Here is a 20579-nt window from a genome sequence, read left to right on the forward strand (position 1 = left end):
GAGTGAGAGAGAGAGACTGCAGGAGATATTCAAAGCTGTGTTGAGGAGTTTTGGGTACTGAGCAGCACTTTGCAGGTTCTTTTTTATTTGATCTTCCTTGTATCGATTTAGAAGAGACTATGGGGGCTGCACTCTGAGCTCTTTCCTGGGCCTCTCCATTGTTCTTTCCAACAGATTTGATGTACAGGTCTCTCCAGGCCTAGATTCAAGGCTGCAATGAGCAGGGTGTGGATGGAGAGCAAGATCGACCCAATCCCCTTTAAGAACTGGCTGGCGACAGTGTGTCTGTGTTCCATCGCTGACTGACATCACATGAGCTTCGCCAGCGCTCTGAGTTCACGCCTCGCTCCTCGGCCTTTGCGCCTTAAGACAGGTGTGCAGCACATGATTTAGTGTTCCAATCACCTCCAGGGGCGATAAAAGCCAAGTTTGCAGTCGGAGGCGATAATTAGCGCCAGGCGCTAAACTTTGCGCCCGGCCGATAATCGCGCCCCGAACGGGGCGATACTGAATTTCTCCCCCAAAGAGTCCACAAAGGGATATAGATAGACTAAGTGAGTGGGCAGTAAGGTAGCAGATGGAGTAAAATGTAGGAAAATGTGAGGTTATTCACTTTGGTAGGAAGAATAGAAAAACAGAATATTTTTTAAATGGTGAGAAACTTTCAAATGTTGGTGTTCAAAGAGATTTGTAGTCCTCCTGCAAGAAACACAGAAAGCTAGCATGCAGGTACAGCAAGCAATAAGGAAGGCAAATGGCATGTTGGCCTTGATTGCAAGGGGGTTGGAGTATAAGAGTAAGGAAGTCTTGCTACAATTGTACAGGGCCTTGGTGAGACCACACCTGGAGTACTGTGCACAGTTTTGATCTCCTTATCTAAGGAAGGATATATTTGCCTTGGAGGCGGTGCAACTAGATTGATTCCTGGGATGAGAGGGCTGTCCTTTGATGAGAGATTGTGTAGAATGGGCCTATACTCTCTGGAGTTTAGAAGAATGAGAGGTGATCTCATTGAAACATACAAGATTCTGAAGGGGATTGACAGGGTAGATGCTGAGAGGTTGTTTCCCCTGGCTGGAGTGTCTAGAACTAGGGGGCAGAGTCTCAGGATAAGGGGTAGGCCATTTAAGACCGAGATGAGGAGGAATTTCTTCACTCAGAGGGTTGTGAATCTTTGGAATTCTCTGCCCCAGAGGGCTGTGAATGCTGAGTCTTTGAGTATATTCAAGGCTGAGACAGATAGACTTTTGGACTCTAGGGGAATCAAGTGATATGGAGATCGGGCGGGAAAATGGAATTGAGGTCGATGACCAGCCATGATCTCATTGAATGGCTGAGCAGGCTTGAGGGGCTGTATGGCCTACTCCTGCTCTTACTTCTTATGTTCTTATGTTCTTATTGCAGAGTAATGCCAGCAGGGGTGAGGGTGATTGGAATGGGGCAGAGTCTGGATCCACTGGGGTCTCACGCTTTTTAAAAAGCAAATGGGTGGAAGGAAGTATTTCTTCTACCCATTCTACTTATGGTTCGTCAGCAGTTTGTGGATATATCTGGAGGCGTTCCAGCGCTATCATGAGAATCCTGCCAGATGTGCCCCTAATAGACCCAGTGAGACCTACATCTGCTGAGTGTAGACAGGTCTGCACCGAGTGAAGAATTCAACTGAGCCTTCTGTTAAAATAATGTTAGGTAACAATCTTGGTCTGTCTTTTTCTTCATACTAATTTGCTGTCTCCTGTTTATGCCCTCGTTTATGCAGTACCAACATAACAGTTAGTCAGACATTTACCTATCACATTGAGGTCAGTGGGAGCAGATAAACACAGTCTCCTCTGTGAACAAGAGCCTCCAGCAACACAGCATCTGCCCTCATATGGTGGGTGATCTACAGGTTCAGAGGAGGGACACAAGAATGATTCCCAGCTTAAAGTCTCAGCTGTGGCTCAGTTGGTAGCACCCTCACCTCTGAGTCAGAAGGTTGCGGGTTCAAGTCCCACTCCAGGGACTTGAGCCCATAAAGCCAGGCTGACACTCCAGTGCAGTGCTGAGGGAGTGCTGCACTGTCAGAGGTGCCGTCTTTCAGATGAGATGTTAAACCGAGGCCCCTTCTGCTCTCTCAGATTGATGTAAAAGATCCCATGGCACTATTTCAACGAAGAGCAGGGGAGTTATCCCTGGTGTCCTGGCCAATATTTATCCCTCAACCAACATAACAAAAACAGATTATCTGGTCATTATCACATTGCTGTTTGTGGGACCTTGCTGTGCGCAAATTGGCTGCTGCGTTTCCCACATTCAAAAGTACTTCATTGGCTGTAAAGTGCTTTGAGACGTCCAGTGGTCATGAAAGGCGCTATATAAATGAGAAAAAAATGCAATTCTTTCTTTTTTTAAAAACCTTTGTTACTCAGAAAGGCTTAAAAAGATGGGTCACCATAGAGTTACGTAGAAAATTGCAAATCTCATTATTGTTTAAGAGAGGGATAGAGAAACAAAGGTCTGTCAGTTTAACATCAATTGTGGAGAGGTAACTGGAATCTATCATCAGAGACAGAATGAATGAGCACTTGGACAAGTATGAGCTAATCCGAGAGAATCAGCATGAATTTGTGAAGGGTACGTCATGTCTGACTAATCTAGTTGAATTTTTTGAGGAGGTCACAAGCATGGTGAATGTTGTCTGTATGGACTTCCAGAAAGCATTTCATAAGATTCCGGATAAAAATTATTAGGAAAAGTTTAGGCACTTGGAGGTAACCTGGAGTCAGTAATTTGGAAAGAACCCAGTTGAGGAGATGTAGTGAGTGCAATCATGAGAGTGGGATCATGAGAGAGAGAACCGGGCTTTGGAAATGAGCAGGCAGTAAAAGATGGTCGACAATGTTGAAAGAGGCATAGAGATTAGAGGTTCGGGAGGAGCTTCAAAGATTTACTTTGTGACTTTAAACAAGGCAATCTTGATGCTGTAGGAAGGTTGGAAACCAGATTGGAAGGACTCAAACAAGGAGTGGTGAAGACAAAAATGCATAGTTGAGTGCCCATAATTCACTCTAGGGTCTTGACAAGAAAAGAGTAAATTTAAGACAATGCAGTGAAGAATAGAGGCTTGCGAATGGGCCTCATAAAGAGGGGTAGTTATAGCAGCATTTCTTTTGTTACAGGGCAGAGAGAGTGCTAAGGAATAGGGAGAGAATAGTGAAGTTGACAAAGATGCAGCCAAAAAAGAGAATATAGGCAGTCAGAAGTTAGATCAGGAGTAGGGTCAAGGGAGAAAGCAGGGGGTTCATGTAAAGGAGAGTTTAAAGAGGGCTGGAGGCGAGATGCTGCAGAATGTCGGGGTGTAGCTGCCGTGTTGAGAGGAGTGAAAGCAAATATCTGATTTTGGAAACAATGGTCATCATAAGTTTCTCCCATTTATTATCAGAAATGATGGTAGAAAGTGCACAGAAGAAAGGCAGGAAGAGGCGTCTTGAGTTGAAGAAGAGTAGTTTGGGGTTTTACATGTTCTCCAGGATAACTCCGGAGATATATAAAAGATTTGGTCAAATGTAAGAAGTCACACACCAGGTTATAGTCCAACAGCTTTATTTGAAATCACAAGCTTTCGGAGCGCTGCTCCTTCGTCAGGTGAAGTGGAGAAATGCATAAAGACACAGCTTATATAGTCAGAGAATAATGTCAGATGTTTACAGGTAATGTTTCCAACTGCCATTTAGCCCACCTCGGCAGAGAGATAATCACAGCAATCAAAGGTGTGAATGGTGTCCAAACAGGTCAGTCAGGAAAATATTACATCAAAGAACAATGAGGTGGGGTCACAAGGGGTCAAATATTGCAGATGCTGGGGTCTGTATGAAAAACAAAAAAAGACAAAAAACATTTTTTTTTTGCTGGAAATCACATCAGGTCCGGCCGCATCTGTGTAGAGAGAACAAGCCAATGTCGACTCGAGTCTGGATGACCCTGCGTCAGGTGGGGTTACATGTAGCGTGACATGAATCCAAGATCTCGGTTGAGGCCGTCCTCATGGGTGCGGAACTTGGCTATCAGTTTCTGCTCGACGATTTTGCGTTGTCGTGTGTCTCGAAGGCCGCCTTGGAGAATGCTTACCCGAAGATCGGAGGCTGAATGTCCTTGACTGCTGAAGTGTTCCCCGACTGGGAGGGAACACTCCTGCCTGGTGATTGTTGCGTGGTGTCCGTTCATCCGTTGTCACAGTGTCTGCATGGTCTCGCCGATGTACCATGCTCCGGGGCATCCTTTCCTGCAACGTATGAGGTAGACAACGTTGGCCGAGTCACATGAGTATGTACCATGTACCTGGTGGGTGGTGTCCTCACGTGTGATGATGGTATCGGTGTTGATGATCTGGCATGTCTTGCAGAGGTTGCTGTGGCAGGGTTGTGTGGTGTCGTGGTCGCTGTTCTCCTGAAAGCTGGGTAATTTGCTGTGAACGATGGTCTGTTTGAGGTTAGGCGGCTGTTTGAAAGTGAGTAGTGGAGGCGTGGGGATGGCCTTAGCGAGGTGTTCGTCGTCATCGATGACATGTTGAAGGCTGCGAAGAACATGGCGTAGTTTCTCCGCTCCGGGGAAGTACTGGACGAAGAAGGGTACTCTGTTGGTTGTGTCCCGTGTTTGTCTTCTGAGGAGGTCGGTGCGATTTTTCACTGTGGCCCGTCGGAACTGTCGATCGACGAGTCGAGCATCATATCCCGTTCTTACAAGGGCGTCTTTCAGTGTCTGTAGGTGTCCATCGCGTTCCTCCTCGTCTGAGCAGATCCTGTGTATTCGCAGGGCTTGTCCATAGGGGATGGCTTCTTTAACGTGGTTAGGGTGGAAGCTGGAGAAGTGAAGCATCGTGAGGTTGTCCGTGGGCTTGCGGTAGAGTGAAGTGCTGAGGTGTCCGTCTTTGATGGAGATTTGTGTGTCCAAGAATGAAACCGATTCTGAGGAGTAGTCCATGGTGAGTTTGATGGTGGGATGGAACTTGTTGATGTTATCGTGTAGTCTTTTCAGTGATTCTTCGCCGTGGGTCCATAGGAAGAAAATGTCGTCGATGTATCTGGTGTATAGAATTGGTTGGAGATCCTGTGCAGCGAAGAAGACTTGCTCGAACTTGCGCATGAAGATGTTTGTGTATTGGGGTGCGAATTTGGTCCCCATGGCTGTTCCGTGTGTTTGGGTAAAGAACTGGTTGTCGAAGGTGAAGACATTGTGGTCAAGGATGAAGCGGATGAGTTGTAGGATGGCGTTTGGAGATTGGCTGTTGTTGGTGTTGAGTACTGAGGCTGTCGCAGCGATGCCGTCATCGTGGGGGATACTGGTGTAGAGTGCCGAGACGTCCATCGTGGCGAGGAGTGTTCCTGGTTCAACTGGTCCGTGGGTGCTGAGTTTCTGTAAGAAGTCTGTAGTGTCACGACAGAAGCTGGGGGTTCCCTGTACGATGGGTTTCAGGATGCCCTCGACATATCCAGAGAGGTTCTCCCACAGGGTTCCGTTGCCTGATGCGATAGGACGTCCGGGTGTGTTGGCTTTGTGTATCTTTGGGAGGCAGTAGAAGGCTCCCACGCGGGGAGTACGTGGGATGAGAGCATGTAGGATGCTTTGAAGGTCTGGATCGAAGGTCTCGATCAGTCTGTTGAGTTGGCGGGTGTGTTCTTTGGTCGGATCTGAGGGTAACTGTCTGTAGTGTTCCTGGTTGTCCAGTTGTCGGTATACTTCTTTGCAATAGTCCGTTCTGTTCTGTATGACGATGGCGCCTCCTTTGTCTGCTGGTTTGATGACGATGTTGCGGTTGGTCTTGAGAGCGTGGGTGGCGTTGCGTTGTGCTCGGGTGACATTCTGGACTGTCTTGTGAGTGCGGCTGATGAATCTGGCATTGATGCATCTCCTGACAGCTTGAGCATACATGTCAAGCTTAGGGCAGCGACCCTCCGGAGGGGTCCAATTTGACTCTTTCTTCTTCGGTTGCTGCACTGCGGATCCCTCTGTCTGCTGTTCCGGATCATTGATTGTCTCATTGGGTTCGCTGCTGACATCTTGGGATTTGTGGAAGAATTCCCGGAGCCTCATTCTCCTGATGAATTCCTCTGTGTCTGCCGCGAGACCAATGGGGTCCATTTTGGTGGTGGGGCAGAAATTGAGCCCTCGGCTGAGAACTTCAATTTTGCCTGGTTGAAGGGTGTGGTCGGACAGGTTGACGATGGATTTCCCTGTGGTTTCAACCGTGGTACCGGGGGAGGCTTGGTTGCTGCTGCTGGTGATGCCGAGTTTCTCAAGCTTCCTGTTCTTGGTGTGCATGTAGGTAGCGTAGTTCCATTGCCTTGTTTGTTTGGCAGTGTCTCGTAGCTGGTCTGCTGTGTCCTGAGCACAGGCTAAGAACATGGACTCCATCTCGGTTTCGACGTCTGCTGTAGAGCTGGTGTACGAGATGGTTGAGGAGTGTGCGAGAGGTACGACAGCAGAGTCTCTCAGCGTAGTCTGTGTTGTAGGTCGACTTGAGTGGGTTCGTGACCTGTAGTCCTTTCGGGATCTTGTCTGCTTTCTTGCATCTCTGTAGAAACTTGATGTCTGTGTCGATATGCGTGATCTTCTTGGAGATCCTCTATACTTTGAGCCGGCAGTTTGTGGTGTCGATAGTAGCCATGGTGTGGAGATGCCAGAGTTGGACTGGGGTGGACAAATGTAAGAAGTCACGCAACACCAGGTTATAGTCCAACAGCTTTATTTGAAATCACAAGCTTTCGGAGCGCTGCTCCTTCGTCAGGTGAAGTGGAGAAATGCATAAAGACACAGCTTATATAGTCAGAGAATAATGTCAGATGTTTACAGGTAATGTTTCCAACTGCCATTTAGCCCACCTCGGCAGAGAGATAATCACAGCAATCAAAGGTGTGAATGGTGTCCAAACAGGTCAGTCAGGAAAATATTACATCAAAGAACAATGAGGTGGGGTCACAAGGGGTCAAATATTGCAGATGCTGGGGTCTGTATGAAAAACAAAAAAAGACAAAAAACATTTTTTTTTGCTGGAAATCACAGCAGGTCCGGCCGCATCTGTGTAGAGAGAACAAGCCAATGTCGACTTGAGTCTGGATGACCCTGCGTCAGGTGGGGTTACATGTAGCATGACATGAACCCAAGATCTCGGTTGAGGCCGTCCTCATGGATGCGGAACTTGGCTATCAGTTTCTGCTCGACAATTTTGCGTTGTCGTGTGTCTCGAAGGCAGCCTTGGAGAATGCTTACCCGAAGATAGGAGGCTGAATGTCCTTGACTGCTGAAGTGTTCCCCGACTGGAAGGGAACACTCCTGCTTGGTGATTGTTGCGCGGTGTCCGTTCATCCGTTGTCGCAGTGTCTGCATGGTCTCACCGATGTACCATGCTCTGGGGCTGTTTGAAAGCGAGTAGTGGAGGCATGGGGATAGCCTAAGCATCGTGAGGTTGTCCATGGGCCAACAACAGCCAATCTCCAGACGCCATCCTACAACTCATCCGCTTCATCCTTGACCACAATGTCTTCACCTTCGGCAACCAGTTCTTTACCCAAACACACGGAACAGCCATGGGGACCAAATTCACACCCCAATACGCAAACATCTTCATGCACAAGTTCGAGCAAGACTTCTTCGCTGCACAGGATCTCCAACCAATGCTATACGCCAGATACATCGACGACATTTTCTTCCTATGGACCCACGGCGAAGAATCACTGAAAAGACTACACGATAACATCAACAAGTTCCATCCCACCATCAGACTCACCATGGACTACTCCTCAGAATCGGTTTCATTCTTGGACACATGAATCTCCATCAAAGACGGACACCTCAGCACTTTACTTTACCGCAAGCCCACGGACAACCTCACGATGCTTCACTTCTCCAGCTTCCACCCTAACCACGTTAAAGAAGCCATCCCCTATGGACAAGCCCTGCAAATACACAGGATCTGCTCAGATGAGGAGGAACGCGATGGACACCTACAGACACTGAAAGACGCCCTTGTAAGAACGGGATATGACGCTCGACTCGTCAATCGACAGTTCCGACGGGCCACAGCGAAAAATCGCACCGACCTCCTCAGAAGACAAACACGGGACACAGCCAACAGAGTACCCTTCGTCGTCCAGTACTTCCCCAGAGCGGAGAAACTACGCCATGTTCTTCGCAGCCTTCAACATGTCATCGATGACGACGAACACCTCGCTAAGGCCATCCCCACGCCTCCACTACTCGCTTTCAAACAGCCGCCTAACCTCAAACAGACCAGCGTTCGTAGCAAATTACCCAGCTTTCAGGAGAACAGTGACCACGACACCACACAACCCTGCCACAGCAACCTCTGCAAGACATGCCAGATCATCAACACAGATACCATCACACGTGAGGACACCACCCACCAGATACATGGTACATACTCATGTGACTCGGCCAACATTGTCTACCTCATACATTGCAGGAAAGGATGCCTTGGAGCATGGTACATCGGCGAGACCATGCAGACACTGCGACAACGGATGAACGGGCACCGCGCAACAATCACCAGGCAGGAGTGTTCCCTCCCAATCGGGAAACACTTCAGCAGTCAAGGACATTCAGCCTCCGATCATTGGGTAAGCATTCTCCAAGGCGGCCTTCGAGACACATGACAACGCAAAATCGTCGAGCAGAAACTGATAGCCAAGTTCCGCACCCATGAGGACGGCCTCAACCGAGATCTTGGGTTCATGTCACGCTACATGTAACCCCACCTGACACAGAGTCATTCAGACTCGAGTCGACATTGGCTTGTTCTCTCTACACAGATGCGGCCGGACCTGCTGTGATTTCCAGCAAAAAAATGTTTTTTGTCTTTTTTTTTGTTTTTCATACAGACCCCAACATCTGCAATATTTGACCCCTTGTGACCCCACCTCATTGTTCTTTGATGTAATGTTTTCCTGACTGACCTGTTTGGACACCATTCACACCTTTGATTGCTGTGATTATCTCTCTGCCGAGGTGGGCTAAATGGCAGTTGGAAACATTACCTGTAAACATCTGACATTATTCTCTGACTATATAAGCTGTGTCTTTATGCATTTCTCCACTTCACCTGACGAAAGAGCAGCGCTCCGAAAGCTTGTGATTTCAAATAAAGCTGTTGGACTATAACCTGGTGTTGCCTGACTTCTTACATTTGTCCACCCCAGTCCAACTCCGGCATCTCCACACCAAAAGATTTGGTAGCAGAGAGAGAAGGTGGCGGTAATGTTGGAGCTGATTAGCCAGATCTTGAGGTGGACAGCTCTATTATACATCACATCCTCTCTAGTCTGCCGCCCATGGAAGTGTTGAGTTGAATCTATTTACTAGGGAAAACATTAGAGCTGGGAGACTGTCTGAGACCTGGTGAGGGGCAGGTGTTGAAAATGGAAGCACGAGAGTTGTGGAGAGGATCGATGGAAGCATGAATGTTGGTGTCGGTAGGTGGCCAAAGAAGAGAAAGTTGGATATACACAGAATTACAGAAATTACAAAATGGCAACAAGCCATTTGGCTCAACTGGTCCATATTGGTATTTATCCTAATCCCATGTGGGCGCCCTGTTCCTATATCCCTTTATTCCCCTTTCCTTCAACCACCTATTCAAAAATGTTGGCATGGTCTCTGCTTCAATCACTAATTCACTGAAGATAATCTAAAAAGGGGAGAATAGCACAGTTCATTTGATGTAAAAATAATACATGAAGATGTGCTTTCTAAATTTAAACTCACCAGATCATCCATGAACTCCATATTTGCCCTACAAAGTACAGCTTGTACTGGTTTGCTGTCTCTTTCATAATCACCCATGACCTACCAGTAAGAAGTAAAGGATTTTAGTTAATCATCAATACATTGCAAGACAATGACTAACTAATTTATTCATTGACTGTTTCTCAGGGTGCTTTTATAGGGCCACATTGACTGTTTCTCAGGGTGCTTTTATAGGGCCACATTGACTGTTTCTCAGGGTGCTTTTATAGGGCCACATTTGCAAGAATGCAAAGTGATTTCAGGTGCCCATCAAAAGTGACAGTATAACATAGGAAGCAGGTTCTAATCGGACCCAAATGCACTAAAGCTGGAATATCATCTCGGAGGAAGTTTCACAACAGTTTGAAATGCACCAGATGAAGTATAACTACAGCCCAATGAGAAGTCACATTTTAAATGGGCCCATTATTAACTTAATCAAGGGGCTGGACAACCCCAATCTCAACAGTGAAAATTAGCAGAACTCTGCACATGCATCCTAGCACACATGCACAGATCAACTTTGTGGCTGACTTCAGTGAGACCTACAATTGGCAATAATAACTCCAGACTGCTGATTAAGCTTTGCACGCCACAGACACTGGTATAACTGCAGCCTTACTACAATGTAACATATTTACAGAAACAAAATTAAATTACCAAGGATAGTTTTTTTTTAATTACACTCCTCAGGACCTATATTGGCTGCATTTGACGAACATGATTTGTCCGCTATATACAATAGCCGGTATAACAATGCAGTGTTAATAAAATTCTAAACCATTGCATGAATAGTATTGATGGTCGAAGACAGTAAAGACTAATACTGTAATTAACCTAAACATTTGGCAAAAAGTCTTTTAAACCATAGGTGGGCAGAAAATAAGTAAAATAACATTAACTGATCAGTGGCTTCTTCCACATAAAAATCCAGGAGCAGCGTTCAATGCCATTCGCAACTCCTCAGATAATGAAGCAGTCCATGCCCACATGCAGCAAGACCTGGACGACATTCAGGCTTGGGCTGATAAGTGACAGGTAACATTCGCGCCACACAAGTGCCGGGCAATGACTATCTCCAACAAGCATGAGTCTAACCACTGCCCTTGATATTTACCGGCACTACCATCACCAAATCCCTCACCATCAACATCCTGGGGGTCACCATTAGCCAGAAATTTAACTGGACCAGCCACATAAATACTGGGGCTACAAGAGCAGGTCAGAGGCTAGGTATTCTACGGCAAGTGTCTCACCTCCTGACTCCCCAAAGCCTTTCCACCATCTACAAGACACAAGTCAGGAGTGTGATGAAATACTCTCCACTTGACTGGATGAGTGCAGCTCCAACAACACTCAAGTACCATTCAGGACAAAGCAGCCCACTTGATTGGCACCCCATACACCACCTTAAACTTTCACTCCCTCCACCACTGGCGCACCATGGCTGCAGTGTGTACCATCTACAAGATGAACTGCAGCAACTTGCCAAGGCTTCTTCGGCAGCACTTCCCAAACCCGTGACCTCTACCACCTAGAAGGACAAGGGCAGCAGGCGCATGGGAACACCCATCACCTGCAAGTACCCCTCCAAGTCACACACCATCCTGACTTGGAAGTATATCGCCATTCCTTCATCGTCGCTGGGTCAAAATCTTGGAACACCCTCCCTAACAGCACTATGGGAGTACTTTCACCACACCATAGATGGGCAGAAAATAAGTAAAATAACATTACCTGATCAGTAGTTTCTTCCAGGCACAAAATCTAGGTGCAGTGTTCAGTGCCATTCCTCAGATAATGAAGCATACCATGCCCGCATGCAACAAGACCTGGACGGCATTCAGGCTTGGGCTGATAAGTGGCAAGTAACATTCGCACCACACAAGTGCCAGGACTGCAGCGGTTCAAGAAGGTGGCTCACCACCACCTTCTCAAGGGCAATTAGGGATGGGCAATAAATGCTGGCCTTGCCAGCGACACCCACATCCAATGAACAAATTTTAAAAAACAACAACTTGTATTTATATGGCGACTTTAACGTAGTAAAACATCCCAAGTCGCTTCACAGGCGTGTTATCAAACAGAATTTGACACAAAGCCACATAAGGAGATATTAGAGCTGATCAAAAGCTTCGTCAAAGAGGTAAGTTTTAAGGACCGTATTAATGGAGGAAAGAGAGGTAGAGAGGTGGAAAGGTTTAGGGAGGGAATTCCAGATCTTAGGGCCTTGTAAGCTGAAAGCAAGGCAACCAATGCAATTAAAATCAGGGATGCTCAAGAGGCCATTATTGGAGGAGCACAGATATCTGAGGGTTGTAGGGCTGGAGGAGGTTTCAGAGATGGGGAGGGGTGATGGCATGGAGGGATTTGAAAGAATTGAAAGAGCCAATGTAGGTCAACGAGCACAGGGGTGATGGGTAATGTTCCCTCTAATTTTTCTTTGGGCCATGCGGTCCCTTTAATGGGTTGCACGGCTCATTCAAAATTCAGCACATGCGCGGATTTTTCCATTTAAAAGCCGATGAGCTGGCTGCGCAAGACCTACAGAGCGTTGTGTAGCCATGCAGCTTAAAAGGAACATTGGTGGTGGGTGAACGGGACTTGGCGCGAGTTAGGACATGGGCAGCAGAGTTTTGGATGACCTCAAGTTTACGGAGGGTAGAATGTGGAAGGCCGGCCAGGAGTGCATTGGAATAGTCAAGTCTAGTCTAGAAGTAACAAAGGTATGGATTAGGGTTTCAGCAGAAGATGAGCTGAGGAAGGGGCAGAGTCGGGTGATATTAAAGAGGTGGAAATAGGTGGTCTTAATGATGGCGCTCATATGTGGTTGGAAGCTCATCTCGGTGTCAAATATGGCACCAAGGTGGCCAATAGTCTGGTTCAGCCTCAGACAGATGCCAGGGAGAGGGATGGAGTCAGTGACTCGGGAACACAGCTTGTGGCTTTGGTCTTTCCAATATTTAGGAAATTTCTGCTCATCCAGAACTGGATATTGGACAAGCAGTCTGACAATTTAGAGACAGTGGAGGGGTTGAGAGAGGTGGTGGTGATGTGGAGCTGGGTGTCATCAGCATAAATGTGGAAACTGATGCTGCATTTTTGGACGATGTCGCCGAAGGGCAGCATGTAGGTGCGAAATAGAAGGGGGCCAAGGATAAATCCTTGGGGGACACCAGAGGTAATGGTGCAGGAACAGGAAGAGAAGCCATTGCAGGTGATTCTCCGGTTACGACTGGATAGATGAGAATGAAACCAGGCGAGTGCAGTCCCACCCAGCTGGACGATGGTGGAAAGGCATTGGAAGAGGATAGTGTGGTCAACCGTGTCAAAGGCTGCAGACAGGTCGCGAAGGACAAGGAAAGTTAGTTTACTTTTGTCACAGTCACATAGGATGTCATTTGTGACTTTGATAAGAGCCGTTTGAGTACTGTGGCAGGGTCGGAAACCTGATTGAAGTTATTCAAACATGGAGTTGCGGGAAAGATGGGCATGGATTTGGGAGGCAACAGCATGTTCAAGGATTTGAGAGGAAAGGGAGGTTGGAGATGGGGGCGAACGTTTGCAAGGACGGAGGGTAAGGGTGAATTCTTTGAGGAGAGGGCGGTTTTTAAAAAATTCATTCGCGGGATGTGCCCCCATGATGTTGCCAGCGTGAGACACAGGCCATTTTAACTCCCCCCATTAATATTTGAAGGGTGGGCTGTGCTCTCAACCGCCGCAGAATCAGGCAGCTCATCCATATAACCCACGCAAGTTTTGGCACACTCCTGGACCATATTTTAAGTGGAGCTGCACCTTTTAAAGCAAGGTTGCATCCCCTGCTTGCATTTTCCAGTGAACAACTGCAGAAATGAATCGAAGGACATCCCAAAGCCACTATTCAGTAGGCCTGGACAGATGTGGCTGAGAGGGTCAGTGCAACTGCATCACTCCAGGACCAATGTAGAAAGAAGTTTAATGATCTCATAAGAGTAGCAAGTATGACTGCACCTCTTCATCTTTCTCCAGCATCTCACAACACTCCTCTCACCCCCTCCTCCACCACTTTCAACTATTACCTCCCCACCATCGCATCCTTCAACATACAATCACAAAGCCACACTAAAACTCCTGCTCATTCCAAACACACTCAGATCTTCCTTTCCTTAACAGCACACTGTAACACCAGTCGGAAGCTGACCTTGTGTCTGCAGATAATGTCATCAAGGGGCTGCATGTAGATGAGGAAGAGGAAAGGGCCAAGGATAGATCCTTGGGGGATTGCAAAGGTAACGGTGTGGTGGTGGGAACAGAAGCCATTCTTGGAGATGCTTCGGCTACGATTGGATAAGTAATTGTGGAACTGAAGCAGGGAAGCTCTACTGAGCCAGGCATTGGAGGAGGGTGATATGGTCGATGACTATGCAGTACATTTACAGAAAAAAAGGAAAATGTCTTCTTTGTATACTATTATCATTGTGCCAAAGAATATGACTGCTAAATAAATAGAACACTGGAGAATTTATTAGTAAGGAGTATCCAATACTTACAAGGCTAACTCTCCTCTTTATCCTCTCTAGTTCCTCCTTCAGTTCTTCCACACTCCTGCACCTCTGAACGTGTGCAGCTTTCCATAACACAGCTAATGCTGGCCCATCTGTTCTATGTAAGAGTTCAGCCTCTTTCATGTATTCCTCCATTGAGACCAGTGATATGGTGGAGGAAGTAGTATGCTTTGAGCAACTTACCTGTTAATAAAAATATTAAGTAAATTACCATTATTCAACAAACAAGCAAATACACATGTATTTTAATTGTGTTCATTTCACCAAAAGAGTGAACCCAATACATACACAAAATCACATCAAATATATCTCAATTTTAGAGGGTTCTCCTAGTGGCCAGGTTTAAGTATCTGACTTTGTTTTATTTTTTATAGAAGGCTGGTTAGTTTCTGACTTATAAGTCAGTATATATTGAATCTGACAGATAATTATATTTCCTTGATCTGCAAGCCATTTATGCACTTCATTTCTACTCATATGAATCTAAAAGCAGACTCAAAAAATTCACAATATAAAGTCACGAGATCTAGAATCCCAACTAACAAAAAGTGGAGGTCTAGCAATGAAATAATTCTTTATATATTCCAGATGAAATAATTCTTTATATATTCCAGCCCAATAACCAAACAAATCCGTTTAATCCAATGTATGTTGGGCTGTCACAATATGAAGAAGTGCATTAGAGCCACTGTTCATACCTACATACTGTGTGATTAAGTGTCAGCCTTGGCTCAATGGCAGCACTCTTGCCTCTGAGTCAAAAGGTCATGGGTACAAGCCCCACTCCAGAGACTTGAGCATATATTCTAGGAATGTACTTCAGCGCAGTACCAAGGGAGTGCTGCACTGTTGGTGGTGAAATTCTTCAAACATGACATTAAACCGAAGCAGGGGAGCTAGTTTTCTCTCATATTCTATATTTTCCCTTTTTATCAATTTTTTGATCATCCTTTGCTGGTTTCTGAAACTTTCCTAATCCTCAGGCTTACTACTGTTCTTCACAACATTATAAGCTTCTTCTTTCAATCTAATGCTATCCTTAACTTCTTTAGTTAGCCACGGATGGATCACTTTTCCCGTGAAGTTTTTGTTTCTCAATGAAATGTATTTTTGTTGAGAATTATGAAATATTTATTTGAATGCTAGCGGTGGGAAGGCAGGTAATGGCATCTGCCATTGGTTAGAATTGCCCTGGCACGTTTAGGATTTAAAAATTTTTGCATGCCAATTTGCTGAAAGTGCGAGCTGATAACGGAGCAGCAAGGGAACCTGGGACCTGAGTGAACAGGCAAAGCAACTGTTTATCTCCTTAACCAATCAGATTGGAGAATTGTCAAATTAATGGCTCAAGTACTGAGAAGGAAGTATAAGTTAGAGTGGGTGAATTCAACATTAAATCAGATACAGAAAGATTAATAAAGAGATGGAAAGAAAGATTGGATTAAGAGAGAGGGTGTAAAAAGAGACAGAAAGGAAAAGTAAAAAATGAAATTAATTAAAAATTTTACTTTAAAAAAAGTGTCCAACAACAATTAAAACCTGAAGGAATGAGACTCCACACTTTTAATAGTTAATTTTCAGTGGCACAGAGGTTGATTATCAGTAATTAACGCTTATCCTGCCGTTAAAAGGGTACTTAGACTGAAATGGACAAGATTTATCATTCTGTGACGAGTTTAGTTCGTATCTACCATGCAAATACAGCAACTTCACGCTGTTCAATGCATTTCAGTAGTGAGGCAGACAGCGAGATTACATTTTCGCAAAGCAACAGCAACTTTTTGAATTCCACATTTAACCACACATCTGCCTCTCATCTGAAGTTGTTGTAGAATTTGTACATAAATAACGGCTGGCGCTGTCAGCCTCACCATTATTTGACAGCTTTTATGGGCCAATATCATCAGACCCATCACTGCAGCTAACCTACAGACAGGGTGAGGAGACGCAGGGCCCACTGGATTAGGCAGTCAATATAACATTATTTGAATAGAAAACAAATAAAAACTATATTCTTAGGAAGACACATTTACTTTGGTTTGTTTTGCTGCTTATTAAATTAAAAACAGCAGACCCAAACATTTTTGGATAAAATAACAATTACCAGATAGCAATGTAATTTAGGAAATTCATGCTTAATTGTGAACAATGGAAAAATGAAACATAATTTATATAAGCACCTTATCACATTTTTTTAGGAATCTATTGAAAAACTTTGCAGACAATGAACTACAGTGTTTGTTATGTAGACAAACACAATAGCCATTTTGCACATGGCTAATCCCACAAAGAGCAACTCAAAGAATGATCAGTTAATCTGATTTTGCTGGTAATGGTTGAGCTAAGAAATTTTGGCCAGGATAGCAAAAGAACTCTGCTTTCTTCTAGGTATATTTAGCTTCTATGTTTCAGACAAGGTGAGCCCTAGCTCTTTATGTCCCAGGCAGAATCTTTTTACTTGGCCATATATCTCAGTAATTCACAGAGTGCCCAAGGAACAAACAGTTTTGTTTTTAGTTTATTTCAGCTACTGGTTTTATCACCTAATCCTCTTGGTATTGCAGGTAGAACAGATATTTGAGAAGAGGAATTCAAATCATCTTCAGACAGATCTAGTAAATCTATACAGCACTTTGAAACATAACCTTTTCTAGGCAACAGATGTAGCATGAAAAGACTATTGTGTTCATACTGTGTTTGGTGAGTTACATTGTAGCATGTGGAGGAATGGCACATGGCACTCTCGGTGATTTCATGCCACATTGGCACTCTCGGTGATTTCATGCCACATTGGCCATACAGCTAAGGGTAGAAGTGTAGTAGGGAGGTGAAAAGGGAGAGTAGAAGGGCTTAATATAAAGTCATTTTATATTATCTGCCAACCTTTTCATTTAACAGCTTTATCTGAAGATGATTTGAAATCTTCTTCTCAAATACATGTTCCACCTGCAATATGATGGTGATAGTTATTTATGTTAAATTAAGAAGATATGTCATGTAATAAGCACAGCATAACAATTAAGAGGACCACCATCTTTATGAAAAAGTGCTTGTAATGAAAAATACCAAACACACAACATTATGATATAAAGCACATCCAAATTATAATCATGGCACTTGTATATGATATTATGGCAAATGGTACACTGCTCCCTTCCTCCCTACCCTAAGAAAAGCTTGCTGTACACATTTTCATTAAGACTGCAGCTTCGATGCTAGCTCATGCATTTTATTCTAGATTAGAAAGTGTACTTTGGTTTGTATCCTTTGTTTTTATCCTCGCTCAGTCTAAGAGGGATGTTATTTACACGCAGTAAGTGCCAGCGTCTAGCTGTGGTTATACATGCACAAATAATACTATTCATATCGTATGAAAAACATTAACATGTAAAACATTTATAGTCATCGATATTATCATACTGTGGTTTATATGTTGCTTAAAATTGTTCAACATTTTAAAAAAACTATCAAGCTACAAATGGGTTACATTCATCGAGAGAATAAATGCTTTCTGAATCATTAAGACTTTCATGACCACCAGACGTCTCAAAGCGCTTTACAGTCAATTAAGTACTTTTGAAGTGGAGTTGCTGTTGTAATGTGGGAAACGCAGCAGCCAATTTGTGCACAGCAAGGTCCCACAAACAGCAGTGTGATAATGGCCAGATCATCTGTTTTTGTTATGTTGGTTGAGGGATAAATATTGGCCAGAACACCAGGGATAACTCCCCTGCTCTTCTTCGAATAGTGCCATGGGATCATTTACATCCACCTCCAACAGTGCAACACTCCCTCAGCACTGCACTGGAGTGTCAGCCTGGCTTTATGTGCTCCTGCTTGAACCCAGAACCTTCAGAGGCGAGTGTGCTACCAACTGAGCCAGGCTGACACAAAGCAAATTAATCTGCACTTCGCGAACAAACAAAACTCTGTACATTTTAAAAGTTTATTTTACTTTATGTAAGGTGCAGCAACAATTCTGCTCTTCAATCAAGTTAATAAACAATTCTCCGAATAATGGGTCGAGATTGAACCAATCGTTTACCGAGGACACCAGTATTTACTGTTAGTTGCAACCGATGTGAAATATTCCCCAAGGTTCACAGCCCGACTCACCCACCCCCACAGCCCGACTCACCCACCCTCACAGCCCGGCTCTCCCACCCCCACAGCCCGACTCACCCACCCCCACAGCCCGACTCACCCACCCTCACAGCCCGGCTCTCCCACCCCCACAGCCCGACTCACCCACCCTCACAGCCCGACTCACCCACCCTCACAGCCCGACTCTCCCACCCCCACAGCCCGACTCACCCACCCTCACAGCCCGGCTCTCCCACCCCCACAGCCCGACTCACCCAACCTCACAGCCCGACTCACCCACCCTCACAGCCCGACTCTCTCACCCTCACAGCCCGGCTCTCCCACCCTCACAGCCCGACTCACCCACCCTCACAGCCCGACTCTCCCACCCCCACAGCCCGACTCACCCACCCTCACAGCCCGACTCTCTCACCCTCACAGCCCGACTCTCTCACCCTCACAGCCCGACTCTCCCACCCCCACAGCCCGACTCTCCCACCCCCACAGCCCGACTCACCCACCCTCACAGCCCGACTCACCCACCCTCACAGCCCGACTCTCCCACCCTCACAGCCCGACTCCCTCACCCTCACAGCCCGACTCTCCCACCCCCACAGCCCGACTCTCCCACCCTCACAGCCCGACTCTCCCACCCTCACAGCCCGACTCTCCCACCCTCACAGCCCGACTCTCCCACCCTCACAGCCCGACTCTCCCACCCCCACAGCCCGGCTCACCCACCCTCACAGCCCGACTCACCCACCCTCACAGCCCGACTCTCCCACCCCCACAGCCCGACTCACCCACCCTCACAGCCCGACTCTCCCACCCTCACAGCCCGACTCACCCACCCCCACAGCCCGACTCTCCCACCCTCACAGCCCGACTCTCCCACCCTCACAGCCCGACTCTCCCACCCTCACAGCCCGACTCTCCCACCCTCACAGCCCGACTCACCCACCCTCACAGCCCGACTCTCCCACCCTCACAGCCCGACTCTCCCACCCTCACAGCCCGACTCTCCCACCCCCACAGCCCGGCTCTCCCACCCTCACAGCCCGACTCACCCACCCTCACAGCCCGGCTCACCCACCCTCACAGCCCGACTCTCCCACCCTCACAGCCCGACTCTCCCACCCTCACAGCCCGACTCTCCCACCCTCACAGCCCGACTCTCCCACCCTCACAGCCCGACTCACCCACCCTCACAGCCCGACTCTCCCACCCTCACAGCCCGACTCACCCACCCCCACAGCCCGACTCACCCACCCTCACAGCCCGACTCTCCCACCCCCACAGCCCGACTCTCCCACCCCCACAGCCCGACTCTCCCACCCCCACAGCCCGACTCACCCACCCTCACAGCCCGACTCACCCACCCCCACAGCCCGACTCACCCACCCTCACAGCCCGACTCTCCCACCCTCACAGCCCGACTCTCCCACCCTCACAGCCCGACTCACCCACCCCCACAGCCCGGCTCACCCACCCTCACAGCCCGACTCACCCACCCTCACAGCCCGACTCTCCCACCCTCACAGCCCGACTCTCCCACCCTCACAGCCCGACTCACCCACCCTCACAGCCCGACTCTCCCACCCCCACAGCCCGACTCTCTCACCCTCACAGCCCGACTCACCCACCCCCACAGCCCGACTCTCCCACCCTCACAGCCCGACTCTCCCACCCCCACAGCCCGACTCACCCACCCTCACAGCCCGACTCTCCCACCCGCACAGCCCGACTCTCCCACCCCCACAGCCCGACTCACCCACCCTCACAGCCCGACTCTCCCACCCCCACAGCCCGACTCTCCCACCCTCACAGCCCGACTCACCCACCCTCACAGCCCGACTCACCCACCCTCACAGCCCGACTCTCCCACCCCCACAGCCCGACTCTCCCACCCTCACAGCCCGACTCTCTCACCCTCACAGCCCGACTCACCCACCCTCACAGCCCGACTCTCCCACCCCCACAGCCCGGCTCACCCACCCTCACAGCCCGACTCTCCCACCCCCACAGCCCGACTCACCCACCCTCACAGCCCGACTCTCCCACCCTCACAGCCCGACTCACCCACCCTCACAGCCCGACTCACCCACCCTCACAGCCCGACTCTCCCACCCCCACAGCCCGGCTCACCCACCCTCACAGCCCGACTCTCCC

General features: G+C 47.4%; 1 protein-coding gene across 1 annotated transcript in view; it reads right to left on the reverse strand.

Moving 5' to 3' along the window:
• LOC147124414 (uncharacterized) overlaps positions 1-18441 on the reverse strand; it is a 347949-nt gene extending 329508 nt beyond the window's left edge. Inside the window, exons 1-3 of the mRNA XM_085969950.1 lie at positions 18283-18441; positions 14313-14510; positions 9760-9840 (exon numbers count right to left, since the gene is read on the reverse strand). Of these exons, the coding sequence (XP_085826076.1) occupies positions 9760-9840; positions 14313-14462 (231 nt within the window). The 5' untranslated portion in view covers positions 14463-14510; positions 18283-18441. The remainder of the gene's footprint in view (positions 1-9759; positions 9841-14312; positions 14511-18282) is intronic.
• Positions 18442-20579: the final 2138 nt, after the last annotated feature.

This window comes from Somniosus microcephalus, chromosome 1 (genome assembly GCF_052327205.1).
Source record: "Somniosus microcephalus isolate GS21.2 chromosome 1, FLI_Smic_1.0, whole genome shotgun sequence".
Lineage (NCBI taxonomy): Eukaryota > Metazoa > Chordata > Chondrichthyes > Squaliformes > Somniosidae > Somniosus > Somniosus microcephalus.